General features: G+C 38.6%; 1 protein-coding gene across 5 annotated transcripts in view; it reads right to left on the reverse strand.

Moving 5' to 3' along the window:
* csnk1a1 (casein kinase 1, alpha 1) overlaps positions 1 to 14,937 on the reverse strand; it is a 96,487-nt gene extending 81,550 nt beyond the window's left edge. For 4 of the 5 annotated variants that reach the window (XM_028030579.1, XM_028030578.1, XM_028030576.1 and 1 more), the window contains exons 1-3: positions 14,228 to 14,878; positions 13,908 to 14,014; positions 11,736 to 11,862 (exon numbers count right to left, since the gene is read on the reverse strand). In XM_028030579.1, coding sequence (XP_027886380.1) covers positions 11,736 to 11,862; positions 13,908 to 14,014; positions 14,228 to 14,350 — 357 coding nt within the window. In that variant the 5' untranslated portion in view covers positions 14,351 to 14,878. Of the gene's footprint in view, positions 1 to 11,735; positions 11,863 to 13,907; positions 14,015 to 14,227 lie in introns of all 5 variants that reach the window. The other variant, XM_028030580.1, reaches the window with a different exon arrangement.
* Between the last annotated feature and the right edge of the window lie 5,940 nt (positions 14,938 to 20,877).

A 20,877-nucleotide genomic window follows, 5' to 3' on the forward strand; every position in this document is an offset into this window, starting at 1 on the left:
ATATAAGCTGCACACAGACTACTTTTCATGGTGTCAAAGTGTCATTTTGTCCCATGAAAAAATATACTTTAATATCTGCAGGAATGCCACAGGTGTACCCACCTTTGTGATAAACTGTATCTTGAACTGTATTATGATTGTAACCAGTGGTAGAGATCCACTACTGAATAAACTGGATTGTTCGGGACAAATTTTTTTGTGGTTGGGACATATTTTTTGAATGGTACAAAATTATGCAAGACCAACTAACTGCAACATTAGTTAAAATGAAAACAAAAATATTCCCTTGTAGGGTTTCCCCTAGAAAACTTGCTAAGCCCAGTGGTCGGGGCACCAGGGCAGTCCACCAGCGGAAAGCTCTTTTTTTCTTAAAAAATGTTTTGTTGACAGGAAATGTAAAAATATTACTGGGTAATTATATTACTGGAAGAGATTGCTTACAATGCTTAAACACACACTGTAGACTTAAAATCAACAAACCAAAAAAATACTAATAAATATAAATTTCTTGTACATCTGTTAAATTCCGAATAAAGTTATGATCCAGTGGCTCCATAAATGCTAATATTTTAACACGGACCACAGATATACAAATGCAACATTTATTTATTGAGATTATCAATGCTGCTAAATTTGATATGGTTTGATGCATCATGTAACCAGGAAAATAATAAAAATGATATAAAACCATAACTACAAGGCAAGCACGAAAGCTCCTCACCGGGCTGAACCTGAGGTTAGCGCTGGTTCATTAACCACTAATACACTGGGCAACCGAGAACACATACCTAAACTTTACAGCGTAGACAGACATAGCAACATACGTTGGACAGCGTATTGAGATGTAAACGCCACACATAACTATTCGTTCACAAAAATAAATCAATCTCACCACCCCCTCAACACGCACCTCTCAATTCGCGACAAGTTATTCCTGCGGTTCGCATAGAGCTGCGCAACCAGAGCTAAAGCGCTGGGTTTTAAACGCCTACCTTGAGTTCTCCAAAGAAACATAAATCCTCACAGGAAGTTGATGTAAATATCCATACAGGTTAGCCTGTGTCCAGTTTGAGTGAAAGGAGGAGTGCGCGATCCGCACTGAGGTAAACTTCATCAAGCAGCATCAGTGTGCGAGGCAACGCACAGAGCTGTGATACTGGTCCAAGCACTGCTGGCTTTAAATGCATAAACTATAAACCCATCTTTAAGAAATAAATCTGCTCCGCTAGTGGAATGCATTTCACTAGCATTTCAAAGCTTGCAATCCGACTGCAAGCTCACCAATCTCTGCTCTTTAACTGCTCTGCTCTCTGACTTAGAAAAAAAAATGAAAGAAAACAAATTAAGCAATTTGTTTATTATTATTTTCCTAAAGACATAAACAAGCAAGGCTTGGCCTGGTGGGGAGCCTATGAAAGCATGGCAGGCTGCCAAGCTTATAATACACTGAGGGAAACTCTGGGCCCCATAAATGCTAACATTTTAACACAGACCAAAGATCTAGAATTTTAACAACTGTTTATCCAGAATGACAATACTATTAAATTTGATTTAATGGTTTCAGCATAGATAAAAGATTTTAAATTGTTTAACATTTAACCTAAGATTTTAAGGAGCTGGCTTGTGGCTTGGACCACAACTACAATGTGATGCTATGAGTTTAATCTTTTGAGATGCATTTGTTCACAAATATATATTTATGTCAACAATTTACAACTATCAGTGATTCCTCTTATGGAATCGGTGGTAATTGATTATCACTGACTTCAATTCCCAGATTCCATTAAATCTATGTTGAAATGCTGTTAGTGGTGCTGATGTTCTAAACAGGAACAGGGGGCTCTCAATTAAAATTCTGCTCGAGGCCCCATACCACATTGGACTGGCCCGGCATGACGAGCTGAATCAGTTGTCGCTACACATCTCTCTGCTGGATGCAGCGGGACAAAGAAATACATTTAATTCATGAGGCGCAAATAGAGACAAAGGTTTTTCATTTTCCAACTGTTGAGTATTTAATAAAAAACTGACATTAGGTTGGCAGAGCCTTAACAAACAGGTTTTCATGATCTCGGCGTGGCCACACTGTGGCGTTGCGAAAAAACAAACAAAAAAACAGTGTGCTGAATGACTGACAGCTCCTTCACGGGCTGAACCACAGAGCGACTAACACACAGTCCCACTGAGGAACACATCCATTAACTACCAGCGCAGACAGAGTCGCGCACTGGCCAGCATGTGAGAGATGTAAATGCACACACCATACATAATGTAGTCACATAAGGTGGTCTTTTTTATATATATATATATATAAAGTGCTTTCAAAATTTGGCTTCCATACAAATGTAATTGACATATTTGTAGCATTAGTAAGCCAACAATGAAATTAAAATTACTGGAGACTTGACCAATTCATTCATTTTGGAAATACAAATGAGACGGGGGTGTTGTGCGTCACCGCTCCTCTTTGCCTTATTTATCGAACCCATGGAACCCATGAGTCAATTGGTCAGGCAAAGGTCAGATATAAAAGGGGTTACAATGACATCTGGGGAGCAAAAACTGTTCTTGTTTGTTGAAGATTATTGATAAGTACAACACAGCCCACACAGACAATCCCAAAACTGATGAAATTGCTAGAAGAATCTCTGGTTACAAAATTAATATAAACAAAACTCAAGTATTAACATTTAACTATGACCCCCGTCTTCAATTAAAACTGGGTACAACTGGAATTGACATGACACCGACTCTGTCCCCATGCGCAAGTAGAGCAAACCCTGACAAACAAACTGTTATTATGGCAGAGGTAATGGAACTCAATGCATTACCAGAGACATTTTTGGGTCATTTTTGCCTTATAAACCAATGCTGAGCCAAAGACTGCAGGCAAGAAAATTCTCTAACGAGTCCTACATTAGGTCTGTAAGCAGGAAATAACGGAGAAATCAAAGGTAAAGTCCAAGAGAAAAAATGACAAGGGACATAAAGTCATACAGCATTTACTGCAGTCCATGTTTTCATGCTGCCATAGGGCTACCATTGGAATCTACACATATAAAATCCAGCATAACTACCTTCACTTATTGATCTGAAAATGATTAGATGTTTAGCATTGTTATTTTAATCAGACTAAGTTGTGTTTATTTGTCGCTTAGCAGTCAGCCTAAAGGCACAGAGCCTTTAAGACATTAGCCAGATTACTTCCAGATAATATATTACATTGTTTAGGTTAAAGCAGCATTCATGACAAAGGGGGTACATAAGTATACTTTTCTTTATTCACATGTGTTTATTTATTTGCCTAATTAACCACTATAAGGCTTGTATTGATTATCAATAAGTGTCGTTATGACAAAAATGGGATGTTTACTTTGGGTTACTTTAGTGCTGACTATAGTTCCAGTCAATCAGTTTAATTTAGCTGGACATGAGGTGGGCTGCAAGCCATGATCCATTTCTTGCATTATTCCAGTCTCCTTTTCGGTTTTTGAAAATGTAATAAATTGTATTCCGCCCTTTACACGTTCTAGGTAGATTGCACATTCCCCACTGACAGCTTGGACCATGACTGTTATTTTCCCCCAAATCTCTCTGACCGCATTGATAAACACCGTCAATATTGTCGGTGGTCAGTTCCTCTACATAAGGGGTGTGTAGTTGCGATGCGGATTGGTTAGTTGCTGACAAATGCCCTGGAATGATTGAGGGAGGATTGCTCTACGTCAGCATTAAAATTTGCAGAATAGAAGACATAAAATTATGAGGTGGTGTGGCTATGATTTTTAATTTTGCACTAAATAGAATTGAAACCTTACAGAAGGATCATGGACAGGAAAAAGATGATTGTTTTTGGTACCTGCAGGGGAAACATTATTTTAATAGACATTTTGAAAAGGTGATAGAAAAAGGTGATTCAAGTTTCATGGAGGTATTTCTATCACAAAGTCCAGATCAGACAGCAAAATAATCTCTAAATTATATAATAGTGGTAATTCAGATGGAACAATATTGCAATTTTTTGTTCCACTCATTCAGAAACAATATCAAGGCAACATGGATGCTTGCTGGAGACTTTGTGGGTCTAAGATTAGGGCTGTTGTAAACAAATATTTTAGTAATCGAGTAATATATCGATTATTCTTACGATTAGTCGAGAAATCTGATAAAAAAAATTATAAAATAAAATATTAATAAATTTGGCATAACACCGGTGTTACTATCGGATATCAACATCAGTCCAGCGTTTTCATTTTTGAGCATCCCCAACAGTTACGTTTTTGTAGTTTAGTAACAATAATAGCTCACTTTCTAAGTTAACCTGAAGAAAAGTTATACAAAGATCTGAAATTCTATTCAATTTCATAATAAAGAGGCAGGCTCACAAATACGCTTATAAAAAATGTCTATTTTTGGTTTATGTATTCATCTTCAGTCAGTTTAAAAGATGAACTCTCACCTTGCCCCATACCTGTCAAGTTTTGGGTTTGAAAATACGGGAAATGTTCCCTGGAGTGGGGGGCTTGAGGTGGTGGGGGAAGAGGCCAGGTGAGCAAACGCACATAAGATGTGGGTGTAGGCGGGGAGAAAATGGACCAGGAGACAGATGAACGTAAGTCCGGGGACCCGTAGGCCAGGGGACGAAAGTAAGAACGGGGGAGCAATACGGGATATTTACGGCACCTTCGTTCGTCACACTCAGAAACTCATCTACCAGCCATGTACCGCCACGATGCGCTCCACACCCGTTCATCCAGACCGGGATGATATTAAATTTATTGTGCAGTTCATCTGTAAAGCTACACTTACACTGTAACCATCAACTACTCAGCAGCCCGCCATGTTCAGTCTATCCACTCACCTGTATAAATACTCCCGCAGCGCTCTTCCCGCCGTTCACTTTCAACCAGCAGCTCCCAGAGAAGAAAGCCTGCCGTACTCGAGGCATCGTGCCAGTCATTTTAAGGATGCTTATTGGTTCCCCCATAAACGATGAAAACACGGGCATTGTCAATCAATCAATAAAATCCCCACGGGCCGAACTTGAAAACTGGACGTTATGCCGCTAACATTTGCATTTGTCAACAACTCAGAGACGGAAGTCAGAGCTACGCGTAACGCAAGTAATGTTCCGACTGGAACCCGGTGCGCTAAATAATAAAACATAAATTAACGAAGCTTCGAGTCAGGTAAATTTGCCTCGAAGAGAGGTTCTCTAATCATGCAAGGAATCGTTTCAGCTTCATCTAGGATTATAAGATCACATTCGGAAGAGTTCCACAAACATTGAAAATGTATTTAATGTAAACATTCCATTTAAATGTGAAACTTTGCATTTGGGCAACTTACTGTTTGACTCATGGAAAAACAAAGACAAAAAACTGCTGGCTATACTATTGGCAGTCAGTAAGAAATCAGTCATGAGGAAGTGGTTAAAATCAGAAAATCAGATTTCTCCCCATACTTACTGAAACAGTGCCAAAAGACCCTGAGTCCAAACTGACGACTCCGATGGCTCAACTTAGCATCCATTCATCCATACTTCTATTCTTCTATTGTACATGTGGTCGTTGACCGTCAGGCCAGAAGGTAGGAGTGTGAATAGTCCATGTTGGGGGTGGGTATCTATGATACCAACAGGAGATCAGATCTCCTGTAGGTAATGCTCTTCAGTCTAGTTTTGAAGCATACATGAAGTGTTTTTGGAGAGATGTGACCTTTTGCAGCTGATGTTGTGCTGCATTATCCAGTCTAAGTCTAAGTCAAAGTCTAAGTCTAAGGAACAATTGTGCAACTGTGAGATACGTTGAGGCCATTACCAGGGTACTTAAGGGTACTTACAATCCTTCAGGCCATTTGGACTATCTCTAGACTGCATAGGAGTGTTGTCTACGTGGACTAACTCCAGCACTTCTAGTGCTAAAAGATGTTAAGTTGACAGGAGAAGTTAACATATTACTGGGTAATTGTAAGTTACAGGAAGAGATTGCCAGTAAAATGCTATTTAAACCCACAACTATAGAGTTTTAAAAACAACAAAAAATGCAATTAAAATTAAAGCTGCAAGCAGCATTGGAGGCCCTCGAAGGTCAGCGCCACTCCAGCCTCATGGTGCCCGCGGGTGGTCCAGCAACGCTACCTGCTCTCGCGCAGTTCCCACACATGTCCACTCGGCGAAACAAAATGTTTTCAATAATGCTCTATGACGATGCACAAAAAAATCTGCTGCAGATCAGTTGATATCTTAAAGGGATATAGCTGTTAGAATAAACTAGGGGTCATAATGGAGTTAATTTACAATTTAATACTATTGAGCTCTTTAGAGGTTAACAAAGATCAATCATAAGTTTGGTGAAAATCAGATGATGCATTTATGATTTAAAAACAACTGTATGCAAACAGCAAGAGATTAGAATTCGCCATTCAGCCATGGCATAATTCGAGCGCACACATTTTCATTCTCAAAGCAGAATTTTATGTCTCTTGTTCTCAAAACTTTTAATATTTGTGCAAACGCACCCGGTATGACACTTGCATTCTACTGGCTGAGAGGTTGCCAAAAGACGGTATTTTTTTTGTTCTAAGCGCAAGCAGAAAATGATTCACAAGTGAGCAGAGAAGTTTGCAAGCGGAGATTTGATCCAAGCAGAAACAAGTTTTGAGCGTGAGGAGAAAGGTTTGAAGTCTAAAAAGGTTTGAATTGACAGTTAATATTTGAAGGAGAGCAGAGGTTTTGAATGCAAGCATTACAAATTTTGAGAGGAAAGACTTGAAGCTTATGCTTATGTGAGGAGCCCTGATCTGTGATATCACAAAGAAAGTTGAATGCAACTGGGAGCTTAGGTGGGGAAGGTATTCCACCTTGATGTTTCATAGCGAAGATTTGATTTGAGGCTTAGCCATGCCCACACACTTTGATGTATGAGAAAGATTTTGATCATTTTTGACCTCCAATGCCTCAAGACTGTGCTGACAGATTTTGAAGCCTGGATCTGGAAAGCTGTAGAATGAGTTTGTTCAGATACAACATATCTAACAGAGACAAAATTATGGCTTTGATATAAAATGGCTGACTTCCGCTTGGCTCCTAGAGACTTTTTTTTTTTTACGTCCTGTCAAGATGTATATGTGTATATGTACACATATGTATACATATACACATATACATCTTGACAGGAAGTAAAATCAAGATGTATGTACTGTATATGTGTACATATACATCTTGACTGACAATAATTTCATGATTGTCAGTGAAAGCATAGCTTGGGGCAGATTTTAAAAAAGATTTCTAGGAGGCGCTGAGGAAGAATTAGGCCACACCTACCAAATATTGGACTGCATTCCTCTAGGGGGTTGGACAAGGATTGATTACAGTGAGTTTGGTGCAGCTCAGCTGAAATATGTGGAATTTGTGACCTGTGACTTCACCGCACTACCAGTTTCACGCCCTCCACCGAACCTCTTCGCACTTTTAAGCAAGTGAGACCAACTAGTTTTCTGTCTTCTGACACAAGATCATCTTGATTAGCTCAAGGGGGTCAGAGCATCCAACCAGGATCACTCATGTCAAGTTTGGTGCCAATTGATCTTTTTATGTGAAAGTTATAGTGTTTTGTTTGCTTTGGCGAGTACGGCAAGTTTGCCGCTTGGCCCCTAAGAATATACGAAAACTCAGTTTTTTGATAACTTTTAATGCCCCACCCCTTAACTGCATCCTGGCCAAAAATGAAGTTGATAGCTCGAAGTCACTAGGAGGAGTTCGTTAACGTTCGAGGTGTGTAAAATTGAAAAATGGCCAAAATTTGACCCCAAATGGGCACCTTCTTGTACATTTTAGGGGTTACCTCCAATAAACATTTTTTCTTGATTAAAAAAAATCAAGCTACCAAATCTACCAAATTTCAGATCTGTATCACCTACAGATTTTCTAAACTCACGTTAGAGGGTGCTGTAGAGCAGTTTGGCTATGCCCATTTGTGATTCCACTAGAATCCAAAAATTTTAGTTTGAGGACAATTTTGGGTAAAATTCACTGCTTGAACCTAAAAAATATCAATTATTTGCACGTATGTTTAATCCAAATTAAGTCAGCAGCTCCAGAAGGCCCCCAAGGACTTAAAGGCTCCCTCATAAATGTTAATATTTTAACACAGACCACAGATATATAAATTTTAACATTTGTTTATTGAGAAGATGATTTATACTAACTTTGATTTAATGGTTTTAGCATACATAAATTAGAATGTTTTAAATTAACATTTAAATTTAAGATTTTAAGGAGCTAGCAAGTTTACTACATAAAAGTTCAAAGAACAATCTAGATAGATTGTTTAGTTTGTTTAGTAACCACAGTGACATCTGATGCTGTGAGTTTAATCTTTGAGATTGAGTTCTGTTTGTTCACAAATATATCTCAGTAAATTACATTTATTACCAATTGCTTTTTAGGTTGGCCAATTAAATTACCCTCTTGCTCCCAGAAATGACTAAATTTGTGTTAAAATGCTGTTAGCAGTGCTGATGTTGGAGGGGCTCCTAAGTCAAATTCTGCTCAAGGACTCGTACAATCGTGGACCTGCCCTGCATGATGAGTTAAATACACTAAACTGCGCATCTCTGCTGGGTACAAATAGGTACCGGCAGTGACGTTCTTTCCACTCAAGAATAGGAGAGAACACATGCTGATCACGGAAAATAGCCTAACTTCCCATCATCAAAAGTCCTTTTTAAAAAAAATTTTTTTCCAAAAGCAACACAACTGTGTTAAAGTTTATTATTTTTTGCTTTCCAATGATACCCACTTTATGTATATTGAATAAATAAAAATAATAATAATAAAACACTTGGATTTTCCAAATAGTTTTCATAAATTTTTTGAAAAGCCTGATTAGAACGCATTATTTATGCTAATTTGAACGCCCCTCCTGACACCGCGCTGAAACATTGTAAAAGACAACCGGTTAGGGCATCGCGAACAAATGACCAAATTAGCCAACAGTGATATCATGTTAAACCTTAAACCAGGGGTCACCAACCTTTTTTGAGACTGGGAGCTACTTCGCGGGTACAGAGTAACACGAAGGGCTACTTGTTTGATACAGACATAAATTTTCTTGGCTCAGCCTTTATAACAATAGTATATACAGTATATATGTATATACAGTATATGATTGCATGCTGCCTGATCACATTAATGTTAGTTAGGGACTACTGACAGACAATAGTTCTCAGTAATAATTTACCATGGCAGCTATGGTAAATTGCTATTACGTGATCAGAAGTTTTTAGTTCAGAGTTTGAAGTTTGATTACCTTTTGGAGTTTTTCTGTGTGATTCTGAATTGCCCACAAGTGACTGAGAGTATGAATTGTTGCAGCTGCAGCTGTATGGCTGTACGTACTTGAGATTTTCCTTTAAGATAAGATAAGATTTATTTGTCATTGTCATCAACAGATTACAACGAGATTGAGATTTGCTCGACTCCAGTTAAGATGCAGGTTATGTGTATATACATAATATACAAAGATAAAGAAATAAATAGTACAAAATGAGAAATAAATAGACATCAGTAGATGGTTGCAGCGCCTGGAGGTGTCGCAAATAAAAAATTTAAATAAAAAAGAAAAGTTATTGTATTTTTTTTATTATCCAACCCTCTTTACTATCAACAAAATTGTGGAGAGAAGAAAGATCATTTGTGCCAAAACATCTGGTATGTAGCGCACATCAGTGTGAGTTGGCACCCCAAAGCCTAAATCTTATTGGTCAGTTTGCATTTTCTGTGAGCTAAAAATGATGAGCGGAGTTTGAACCTCCCGTTGTTCTAAGATTCCGCCTGAGCTTTTTACAGTGTGCGTGGTTCTGGCAGGGTCGCCGTTTTTTTTTTGTGGTTTCGCAAACTTAGAAGCTGATGGGTCACGCATTGGCTGACATCAGCAGATGTCAAAAAAAATGTCAGACAGATTGGAAGGTATGCACAAAACTATCACTGCACCTGACTTGCAAGAGCACAACCACCTCTCCAACGTGCATCATGTGCGCGTCACACAAAAGCAGCACAAACCTAAACCACTAAAGCAGCACATCGTTTTTTAAATTTTTTTACACAAACGATGCTAAATAAAGACATGCAAGCAAAGCTTACCAGTGTGATCCAAGGAAAGAGGAGGATGTTGAATTTTCTAAAACAAAACATCCCTATTTCCCACCAGCAATATCAAAAAAACTATTAAAGATGGACAAAAATGAATGCCTTTATATTATTCAGCAGACTAATGTATCTGTAGAAGAGATGTTTTATTGAAATCTGATGAAAAATACAAATTTGGGGAGTGGTCAAAAATACCCAGTTTTGTCAATTTTTGATTTTTTTTTTTTTCCATTGGTCAAATTAGCTTTGGAAGCATTTTGCAGCCTAATAAATCTTTATTAAACAGTCCCAGACCCCTACAAAAAAAATTGCCTGTTAAGACCACACAGCAGGCTGGGAAAAATAGCTTTTGGGGCTTGGTTTCAACATATATTTTTTTAATATGGCATCCCAAAAATGCCATGTCTGCTGTTAGGGTCAACATTGAAATTTGTTTTATTTTTCAAAATGACAGTTTTAAGGAATTTTCACTTTTAAAGTACCGTATTTTCCGCACTATAAGGCGCACCTTCAATGAATGGCCTATTTTAAAACTTTTTTCATATATTACAAACCAGCGTTCTGAAAACTCCATTTATTCCCAAAAAGAATAAACAGCTGTTTTATTATTTTCCCCGAGGTAAAGTAAGTGACGTGGTATTTTCGTGACACAGTTTATCTTTTAACAACAGCAAGGTATAACATATAGTGGAGGGGAACTTTTCCTTGATTCAATAAACACATAAAAAACAGAATAATACTGTTACGGTAAATCAAACGTTAATGCAATGACAATATATATCCACTTCCGCACCATTGATTCGTTCATGTTAAATTCTGTCGCTGCTGCTCTATTCCCGTGTTCTACTGCGTGACTGATCACCTTGAGCTTAAACTGTGCGTCGTAAGCGTGTCTCTAAATAGGAGCCATTTTGGGGTCTTTACACAAAACCCAGCATGCACCGCGCACTTTTTCTTCTACGGGGGAAAATGAAGTCGGCGGCTGCTTACCGTAGTTGCGAGACCTGTTGTGGCTCAATATTGATCCATATATAAGGCGCACTGGATTAGAGGCACACTCTCGGCTTTGAGAAAATTGAAGGTTTTTAGGTGTGCCTTATAGTGCGGAAAATACGGTAAGCTATTTATACTGTGCATTTTCATGTTTTGCAATATGATTTATATATATTTTAAAAATTTCATTACAAATAAGTGTCAAATTGATTTATTTTTTATGTAATCAGCTTTCAAATACCCCATCTTTTTCTACTCAAATGTTTGTTTGAGGCAAGGTACACCTACCCCCCAAAATCTCAAAAACCGTTAGACATAATGGGCTGAAATTTTTTCTGCTCTTTTCTGGTAATACACTTAATAGAAAAATGCTTTAAGAGTACTAAAAATTTAAAGAAAAACAATTGACTGCCGGTACCTAGCACAAAGGGACTAACAGGAGACTTGATTTGTGCGGCTTTAATAGCGCTCCCATTTTGTTCGTGTTGAGCTTTTAATAAGTTAATAAGTTTTTAATAAGGGCTACAGAGACTGTTTTGGATACTCAAAACAAGCTTTGTGGGTTAGGGTTAATTAGTGCAATTTTACTTACTTGGTCTGCCAGCATGAGGACAGTTTTCATGGTAAATCGTCGAGAGCAGAAGTTAAATAGGTCCTCCAAACTGGGTCCAAGCAAGTCCATGACTAGGACGTTGTAGTCTTTCTCCTGGCCATACCACCTGTTGACACACAAAAAAACTATTTTGCAATGTGCATCTGACATTTAATTGAATCCATGCTGTTTTTGATCTGAAAAACCTTACTTGTAGCTGCATAATGACTTAAGCACATGACCACCACGTTAACTTTCAACATGTTTTATGCAACATTAAACTGACAGCAGCACTGATCTCTCACTCATGTAAAAGCACACATATACAAACACATATATACACAGCCCTGGAAAAAATGAAGAGACCACTGAACATCATTGAAAACCTCAAGTTTATTCCACCAAATATTGACTTCTGAACTCTTCTTGAGTTAAAACATTAGTATTGTTGTTTCTAAATGGATATGAACTTGTTTTCTTTCCAATAGTCAGAATCTGCAAGAGTTACGTGAAACTGTGTATGATCGGTGATCGCCAATCACAGTCTCGTGTTGCCGTTCACCAAAACATTCATCTGTATCTCATTTAGAAGCCTGTGTGTGCAGCGTATCTCCTCTTTTGTTCACACTGCAAAGCATGTGGCAACAAATCCTAAGTGATGTGGTGAAGAACTTCAACACTCAGACTCAATGAGGAAGTTTGCATGTTGCAACGCTGAAATACCTCGGGGGTGAAGAACATCAAAATGCATCAACACAACAAATCTAATATGACATTTAAAAAACAAACACCTGACGAAGTTTGGCTAAATCAACGTTCACTGCAGGGGAAAAAAAAAGATATACGTAGCGGCCTGGCAGCAGCAGGTAAAGCACTGCACACCTTCCAACACTCACCCAGAAAAAAGAATTTAAGCCTTCGGGCTAGTGGTGTAAGATGCTGGGCTAGATCGCCGCTATGTGCTACTGGTAGTAATATTTCATAGACGTAGCAACGTTTCTGCTCCACCTGGCAGTGAACTCTCCCACTGAGCATCATATATATATATATATATATATACAGTATATATATATCAGAAATATATATACCAGAAAACTTACTAGGTCGGGGCGCCAAGGTGATCCACCGTGTTTTTATATTAAAAGATGTTAAGCATAAAGGAAATGTAAAAATATTACCGGGTAACTATACATTAGGGAAAAACATCGCCAGTGAAATGCTATCTAAATTCACAACTAGTCTTAAAAACAGCTAATCAAAAAATACAATTAAAATTAATATCAATTATTCGCACTTCTGTTTAATCCAAATTAAGTCAACAGCTCCCCAGGGCTTCAGGGGCCACTTAAATGGTAATATTTTATCACAGACTACAGTTTGAGATTATTATTATTGCTGCTAAATTTGATTTAATTGTTCCAGCATACATAAATTAAAAGATTTTAAATTGATTAACATTTAAATGCAAGACTTAAAGGAGCTGGCAAGTTTTCTTTGTAAAACTTCAAAGAACAATATTCATAGTTAACTTGTTTTACCACAGCAGCTGTGAGTTTAATCTTCGAGTTTGAGCTCTGTTCACAAATACAAATTAGTAAAGTGCAATTATATACATGTATACATGTGCGTGTATTTCATATATATAATATATATATATATATATATATATACACACATACATACACACACACACACACATTACATTGTACAGTGCGCCTGTCTGACAGCGTCAGCAAAATTTTGCTCAAAATATACAGAGTAGAGATGACGTGCGTGTTGCTCTGAAGAACATAATTTTAACGATCCGACAAAAAAAAAAAATCAGGTTCGACTAGCTTCACTGAGGAACTCAGTGTCTTCAGAAAACTCCGCCGCCATTTTCTAACAGACATGTTGGGAAGTAACACAACAAAAGAGGAGCGGCCATTTCCAACCACATAGCTTTTCCCTGCCTTGGATCCAAATGCGGCCTAAAGAGGCTTCACAGTGAAATAAGGTTGTTTGGTTGAAAATATGTCGTCACAATAATTGATTCATGATTAGCGAGCCCTATCTCAACGAGACCTTCGCTAAATCACTGTTGGTTCTCTGTGTCTAGGATGGCAAAACAAACGGAAACTCAGAAATACGATGACACCAACTAGACTTAGAGGGGAGAAAAGATTGTCCTACCTGATGTGTGGAATCCCGACTCCACCTTGAAGGATCTTGTACAGCTTGCTTTCGTATAGGAGCTGTGGATGTCTGGCTTTTTGGGATTCTAGTTTTACAGCTACCTCCTACAAATAACACACAACATGGTAGCTGTTACCGCTGCAGTTCAAGAATTGATACGACAAATACTTCCGATATACCAATAGGCTAACATGAAATCTTAGTTCTCCGGCAAAAAGACAGGGCAGTGTTGCTATCTGCCTCTCATAGTAAGAATCTAAAATGAACCATCCCATTCCCAAACAAGAACCCAGAAACAGACTGATTCACCAAGTTACCTCTCCATTTGTGATGTTGATTGCCAAATAAATGTCGCCGAAAGATCCCGATCCAATTTTTCTGACGAGCTTGTACTTTCCACCGACTATGAACTCGGCTTTGGAACCACTGCTGCTGGCCATAATATCAACCGAAGAACAATTACCAACAGAAAAGCTTCAGGATCGTTGCGTTTGTTGGTCAAGCTCGGTTATCGGTAGAACATAAAGTCGCGTTATTAGTAAAACCACTGTACAACCTGTCACAAACAATTCCCCCCCCCCAAATACAAAAATGATTATTTTAAGTGGATCTCGACCAATGATATTGGTTTTGTCATGAGCTAGAACTTATAATTTCTCTAGAAATGTCGTGCCAAAAAGAAGGAAATCCAAAACTAAATCCCAACAAGATGAAGGCCTTTAACGAGAAGCTAACGTCAGCACAGCAAAGTTTAGCATCAAGCTAACGTTGTGGCGAGCAGCAACACTGAAAAGTGTCCCAAGTTTCTGTCACAAGGAGCTGAAAGCAACGCTCCCGATGATGGTAATGGTAGTTCAACAGTCTCCGAACTGTTTTTCCGGCTAACTTTAAGAACCGCAACCGTCTGTACAAAGCGCAACCCACTCACTCCGCCATCTTGTCTTCTCTACCCTTCCTCAACTGGTTTCAGTTGAAGGCGATTAGCTATGCTGTCTCATGGCCCCTTCAAGTGCTGTTGGGAATTTCATAACTATCAGGAACAAAACACGATTTCTAAAGCATAAATTAGCTACCTTATTTTTTATGATATAAAATTAGACATCATATTTCTTTTTATTGTCTTTCATGGTTAATTTAACTTGGTAAATTATGTGATGTTGCTACTTCTGTTGTACAACTAATTTTTACGTGACTGGTGAATAAGTAAAATAAAAACAATAGAAAAGAATAGTGGGGCAATATCTTTATTGTCTGACAGTTTGAAAATTCTAGTGTCAAAGCAGCAAATTAACTTAAGTGGGACCACATTCATAAAAAAGGAAAACTTACAAAAATAGGAATAAGAGACAGTATTATACTGAAAAGAAATTACAACATAAGAAAAATAATAACATATGATTATTACAATAGTATTTAAACTGAGTTTGCGAAATTCAACTCAATTGTCTTCTTTTATTAGCTTTTAACCTTATTCCTGAATTGACTTGTTTCAAGTATTTGCAGTTGTCTTCAAAGTGTTATTATTTTGTATTTTGTAATGTCATTTATACTTCAGACTTCAAGCACAAGTCCAACTTCTGTCATCTACAGAAATGCTCAAATGACTCTGCAGTTACTGAGCTTATCAGCAGATGGACTGAGTACAGAAAGCTGGTGGGCCGCTTTGTGGCATGGTGTAGAAACAACATTGTTTGTTAACATCTTGAACGTTAAACAATGGAGATGATTGTAGATTTCAGAAGAGCAGGGTCAGATCAAATTCTATTTCCATCATGGGAGAAGAGTGGAGGTGATTGAGGAGCATGAATAAGCAGCATCAGAACCAGAACCTAAAAATGACTGAACAACCTGATTAAGATTTTCTGGGGACGATTGTGGAACCTCTGGAGATGATTGCGCAAAGACAGGTTTTGCATAAAATCAAGAGAATTATGAAAACCCTGAGAATCCTCTTCATCAGACTGTCACAGAAAGAAAGCTTACTCTGTCAGAGGCTTCTTCAAATTTGTTGTAATACAGACCACTGCAGGAGGGCCTGCCTGTCCACAGCCATCGTATGGAGGTATTTTTGGTGCAAAACTATTTGTGCCTTGCTACTGTAAAGTTGAAGACAGAAGACAGAAAAATCCTATAGTTATTGTGAATCTTTCCCAATCTGTCACAAATACACCTCTTTAAGCACAAATACACAAACTGTTTTCTTTGAGTCACACTTTAAAAAAGCTTACATATTCAGTGTTGCTCCAAATGATATAAAACTAATGGTGCAAAACAAATGATCATACCCGTATCTCATACAATAACTTGCAAATATTTCTTTATCACTCACAGACACAAAACTGCTGCTACACCTTCACATATTCTTCATTAGGGGTGCCCAAATTTCACTCTACAAGTCACAAAATATAAAACTTATGCTCTAATACTTTTGCTCCACTCAGTCCAGTACATTTGGAGCAAAACTAATTCAAACACCCGTATTAACATCTTGACACAGACACATTTTTTTAAATAATATTTTTTCCTTAACACAGATAGAGGTCAGTGAATGCAACTACACAAAACCGATGATGAAGTTACAAATCCTGCTCTACAAGTCGCACTGTCTTATTTTTATTTTTTTTAGCGCCTTAGTTTTGGACCATTTCCCAGCTAGTATACCTAGTATCCCATATGGGGCCCCAGGTGGGCCCCATATAAGATAAACGAGGGCAACAATATAGGTCCCACAAGGTTTTGACCGAGACTTCCATGGTGGCCCTATGGGAAAACATGCTTGTGTTATTGAGGAGGTCTTGAAAGCATTTTGCCAACCGACCCATAATATCTCGAGTTGAGGTCTCGAGATGGGGGTGGTAGCACACCACCCCCACTACACACAGTTTTGGTGGTGTGCTACTGCCTCATCCACTGAGGCAGTAGTTATGGTGGAAACACTGGTGGAAACATCAGTGTTTCCACCATACACTGATGTTGTATGGTGGAAAAGAGTCACCTCGAAGCCACATGGAAATTGTTCTCCATTGCCTCTCAGAACTCCTCTCAGATCTAGGTTTTTGTCCCAGCAACCACCCAAACTGCATGCCACTTGGACTGTACCCATCAGCTACTTCCAGGGTCCCATAGGCCAAAAAGACAAAACAGGACTCTTTCTTCAGCCTGACAGCCTCACTGTCATATTTATATGATGTTGCCACTGTGGCAAGCACTGACAACCTTGCAGTCACACCTCCATTAAGACAACGGAGAAACAGAACATGGCCCACTCCAACTCAATGACTGTCATCAGAAATTCACTGTCCGAAAGACTGACCTATAGATCCTCTTTGTGGGTTCCAACCTCCAGACCATCTTCATGGGTACCTCAGCAGCATGACCGACCTCCAGAGACTCTTCATGGGTACCTCTAGCCTCATGGTCAACCTCCAGAGCCTCTTTGTGGGTCCTTCCGGCCTCACAGCCGACCTCTAGACTTCAGGGTCTTCCGTCGCCTGCTCCCTCCAAGGTTGCAAGGTTCCTGCTCCGCCAGTGCTGGCCACCAGACTTTTGGCTACTTCGGCACAAATGCACTGGAGAAATCAAAGTACATGATCCTCACAGAGCTGCCTGCTTTAGCTAGATGATAGTAGAATTGTTAAAGCAGTAGTATGATGGTGTCATCAACTCCAATTCCACGGCGATAAGCAAACTGCAGGGGATCCTGATATGTGCTTGTCTGCTTACTCAGATGGGTCTGAGTAAGCATCCCAGTTGTTTCTGTGTGTTTCTACTATATTTTTTTATATTTATTTAAATATACTTAATTTATTATTATTTACTTGTTTGCACTGCCTTTGAGAGTTGCTACTTTTAAAATTTCATTGTGCTTTCTTGCACAATGAATGCTGACTGAATCTGATAAATAAAAACAAAATAAGACAGAACTGATAAAACTTGAACCAGGACACATGCAATACATACCAGTTTCACACTTACCTGTAGTTAATATTTTGTAATACTGTACATATCACTCAGAAGCATTTGGGACCGGAAACACAGTAAATTCAAAACAATTTAACATGAACAAAACTGCAGATCATTAAAATTGAAACAAGAGAACATCATATAATAATAAAATTAGTTTTATGAGCTTTTCTTGATACTATCCTGGGGCAGTTTTACAAGAAGTGGTACTGTACTGCCATTTTTAACGTCCACTCTGACCACCACCAAACACACAACCACGTACATATCAATATACTGTACATGGTATAACATATGACTCCTGCATAAAATTGATGCAGTGTAGTACATACCATTTAGAAGCATCTAGGATATAAAAAACACTGAATACAAGACAATTCTGACAAAACAGAAGTTGTGAAAAAGGAATTTTTGTTGGTTACGACAAAAATAGCACTGTTTGTCTTCTATCCAGACACAGAAAGAGTGCTTAAGAATAAGCTGATAAAGTTTACCACAAAAAGTCCTAATGAATGTGACACTCAGACTGATGGAGATATGAATGAGAACATTTCACTCAATAAGAGAGTTAAAAGTGAACAATCAAAACCAGATTTGACAACAATTATTTCACAGGGGATTAAAACTGAGACTTGTAACATTGATGGCAACTTAGGTCAAAGTGAAGGTAACCTTGTGCACTGTATCCTAAGAGAGAAAGGACACCTTGCACAGATCAGGACTATGACATGAAATATGAGGACGATCAAGTGCACATGAATGTCGACTATTGCTAAAGGATCACAGTGATGTGCCTTACACACTGTAAGAGGCTATAAGCTTGCATATGAGGTTCATAGCTTTTAAAAATGGCACACATGGTTTTATTTGTAGTCGTGGTCTCTTTGAAATGCAAGTTTTTTATTTAACTATCACTTTTTTAGTCCTGTTGTGCAGGTGTCAGAGAGACAGTAGGTTCAAATCATGGCAGTGGCAGCTATTGCTTCACTTCCGGTGGTAGCTGCCGTAAGGTGCCACGGGCACCTGCACAGGCTGTGGCGACCTGCTACTGGCATCTGCCATGGGCGACCTGCACAGACTGCTGCGATGTGCTAGTGGCATCTGCCATGGGCTGGTGTGGCATCTGCCATGGGCTGCTGCGACCTGACAGAGGCTGCCGATCCACCAGGACAGGGTGCCACGACCATCCAGTAGCCTGCCGCAATCTGGCACGGGGTGCCACGACCAGCCACAGCTAAATAACGGCAGCTTCTAGCTTCTGTGACGAATGCTTTTGTGTCAAACTGAAAATGAATTGTTTTATTTTGAACCAAAAAACAACAACAAAATAAATACATACATCCATCACTGATTCGGTGACATATACCGCAGCTTCTGTGTTAGATTGAATATGAATAATTTTATTTTTACTGAAGCTCTTTAAATGTATTAGAAATTTTAATTGACATTTGTGACTGTATCCCAAATAGACCAGGGCTTATTTGTTTATTGTGAGTGAAATCAACACTTAAGAGGAAATGCAATACTTTTGCGAGGTAACACAAAAGAAACCATTTCCCCATGTCCCCTAGGGGGCTCCGTAGCAGGCTGTGCCAGATCCACCGGTGTTTTTTTAAATTTTTTTATTTCTAAATAAAATAATTCATATTAAACCATGCAGGTAACGGCAGCCCGTGGCAGCTGTCACCAGAAGTGCCGCAATAGTTGCCACTGCCACGATTTGAGCTCGGTCCTGCTGCAGAACACGGATCTTGTGCGAAATTCTGTTCCCCTGTGAAAATCTGTTTCCCTTGTGTCGGGAGCGCGCATTACAGCCAGATAGGCGGCTCTGACCATTTTCACGGCGCTTCTGATTGATTTCTCGGTAAAAACAACTCATATAATCATGTCAAGGTTGTAACATTTAGTTTAATCGGCAGCTGTTGTTTACAAAATTGTAAAATAATAAATAAACGAGGTCTTCTTACTCTGTTTTGTGTTGTTATAATATTATGTAGTTCTGCTGTTTTATACTGTCGGCACAAAACTGCAGCTCCGCTTCGCTGCTTTACTCTTCTTTATTACTGTCAGTTCTTCAGAGAAACAAGCTGCTAGCAGCTCTCCTAACTCACGGTCATTCCGTTACAAAACTTAACGCTGTGTTCCTGTAGCTCCCCGTGATTAAACTCACAATTACTATCCTCTGTACTGAGCAGCTCTCTGATAGCAGACGGTGTGTCCGTAAACAAGTTTTACTAAATATTGTACAATAACCGAAAAGAGAGATATAACTTCTATCATGAATACAGATCAGCAAAACCCTACAAATTACAATGAAATACTGCTACTTCCGGTTGGCGCCGGAAGTAAAACCCATAATCGTTTCCACAGTAAGTCTCCCCGGATAAGAAAATAAATAAATAAATAAAACGTTTTTGTGGGAGGGCACCCTGTTGGTCAAGGGCCTTTGGAATTGTCCTTTCTTTTTCCCCCTATATGGCGCCCCTACCACAAGGTCATTTTTTAAAACATGTAATCTCATCTGTGCCGTTCAAAAATGCACAATATGTCTATAAACAATTTTGGAGTATTATAAAAAAGTACTGAAATATTCCGTTTTACAGCGAAACAACGTCTTTGCCACTTCGGCACAAGCACAGCGACAAAACCTTCAGAGGATGAAAACACTAGACTCCGAGAAAAAAAGATGTAACGCATGAAATGATTCTCAAAAATCCTAGTGCACTAGTAACCGGATCAGTGCATAAATGCAGTTTTGTCTGTGTATCAGGCGACTCATACATACTTATTTATCATTTGTAGGCATAGGAGAAGGTTTGAATTCGTAGTTATCAGATTTGTGAGGTTGTAGTTAAAAAATGTGTGTAGATATTGTAATTTCTCCAAATATAGAAATTACATGTTAATTTCTATATTTGTAAAATTATATATGTGGTACTTTTATGTTACCACATATTTACAAATTACGCACAAATGTTCTTTTTACGGTTTACAAATCATGTTT

Source organism: Xiphophorus couchianus, chromosome 11 (assembly GCF_001444195.1).
Source record: "Xiphophorus couchianus chromosome 11, X_couchianus-1.0, whole genome shotgun sequence".
In the NCBI taxonomy this organism is placed as follows: domain Eukaryota; kingdom Metazoa; phylum Chordata; class Actinopteri; order Cyprinodontiformes; family Poeciliidae; genus Xiphophorus; species Xiphophorus couchianus.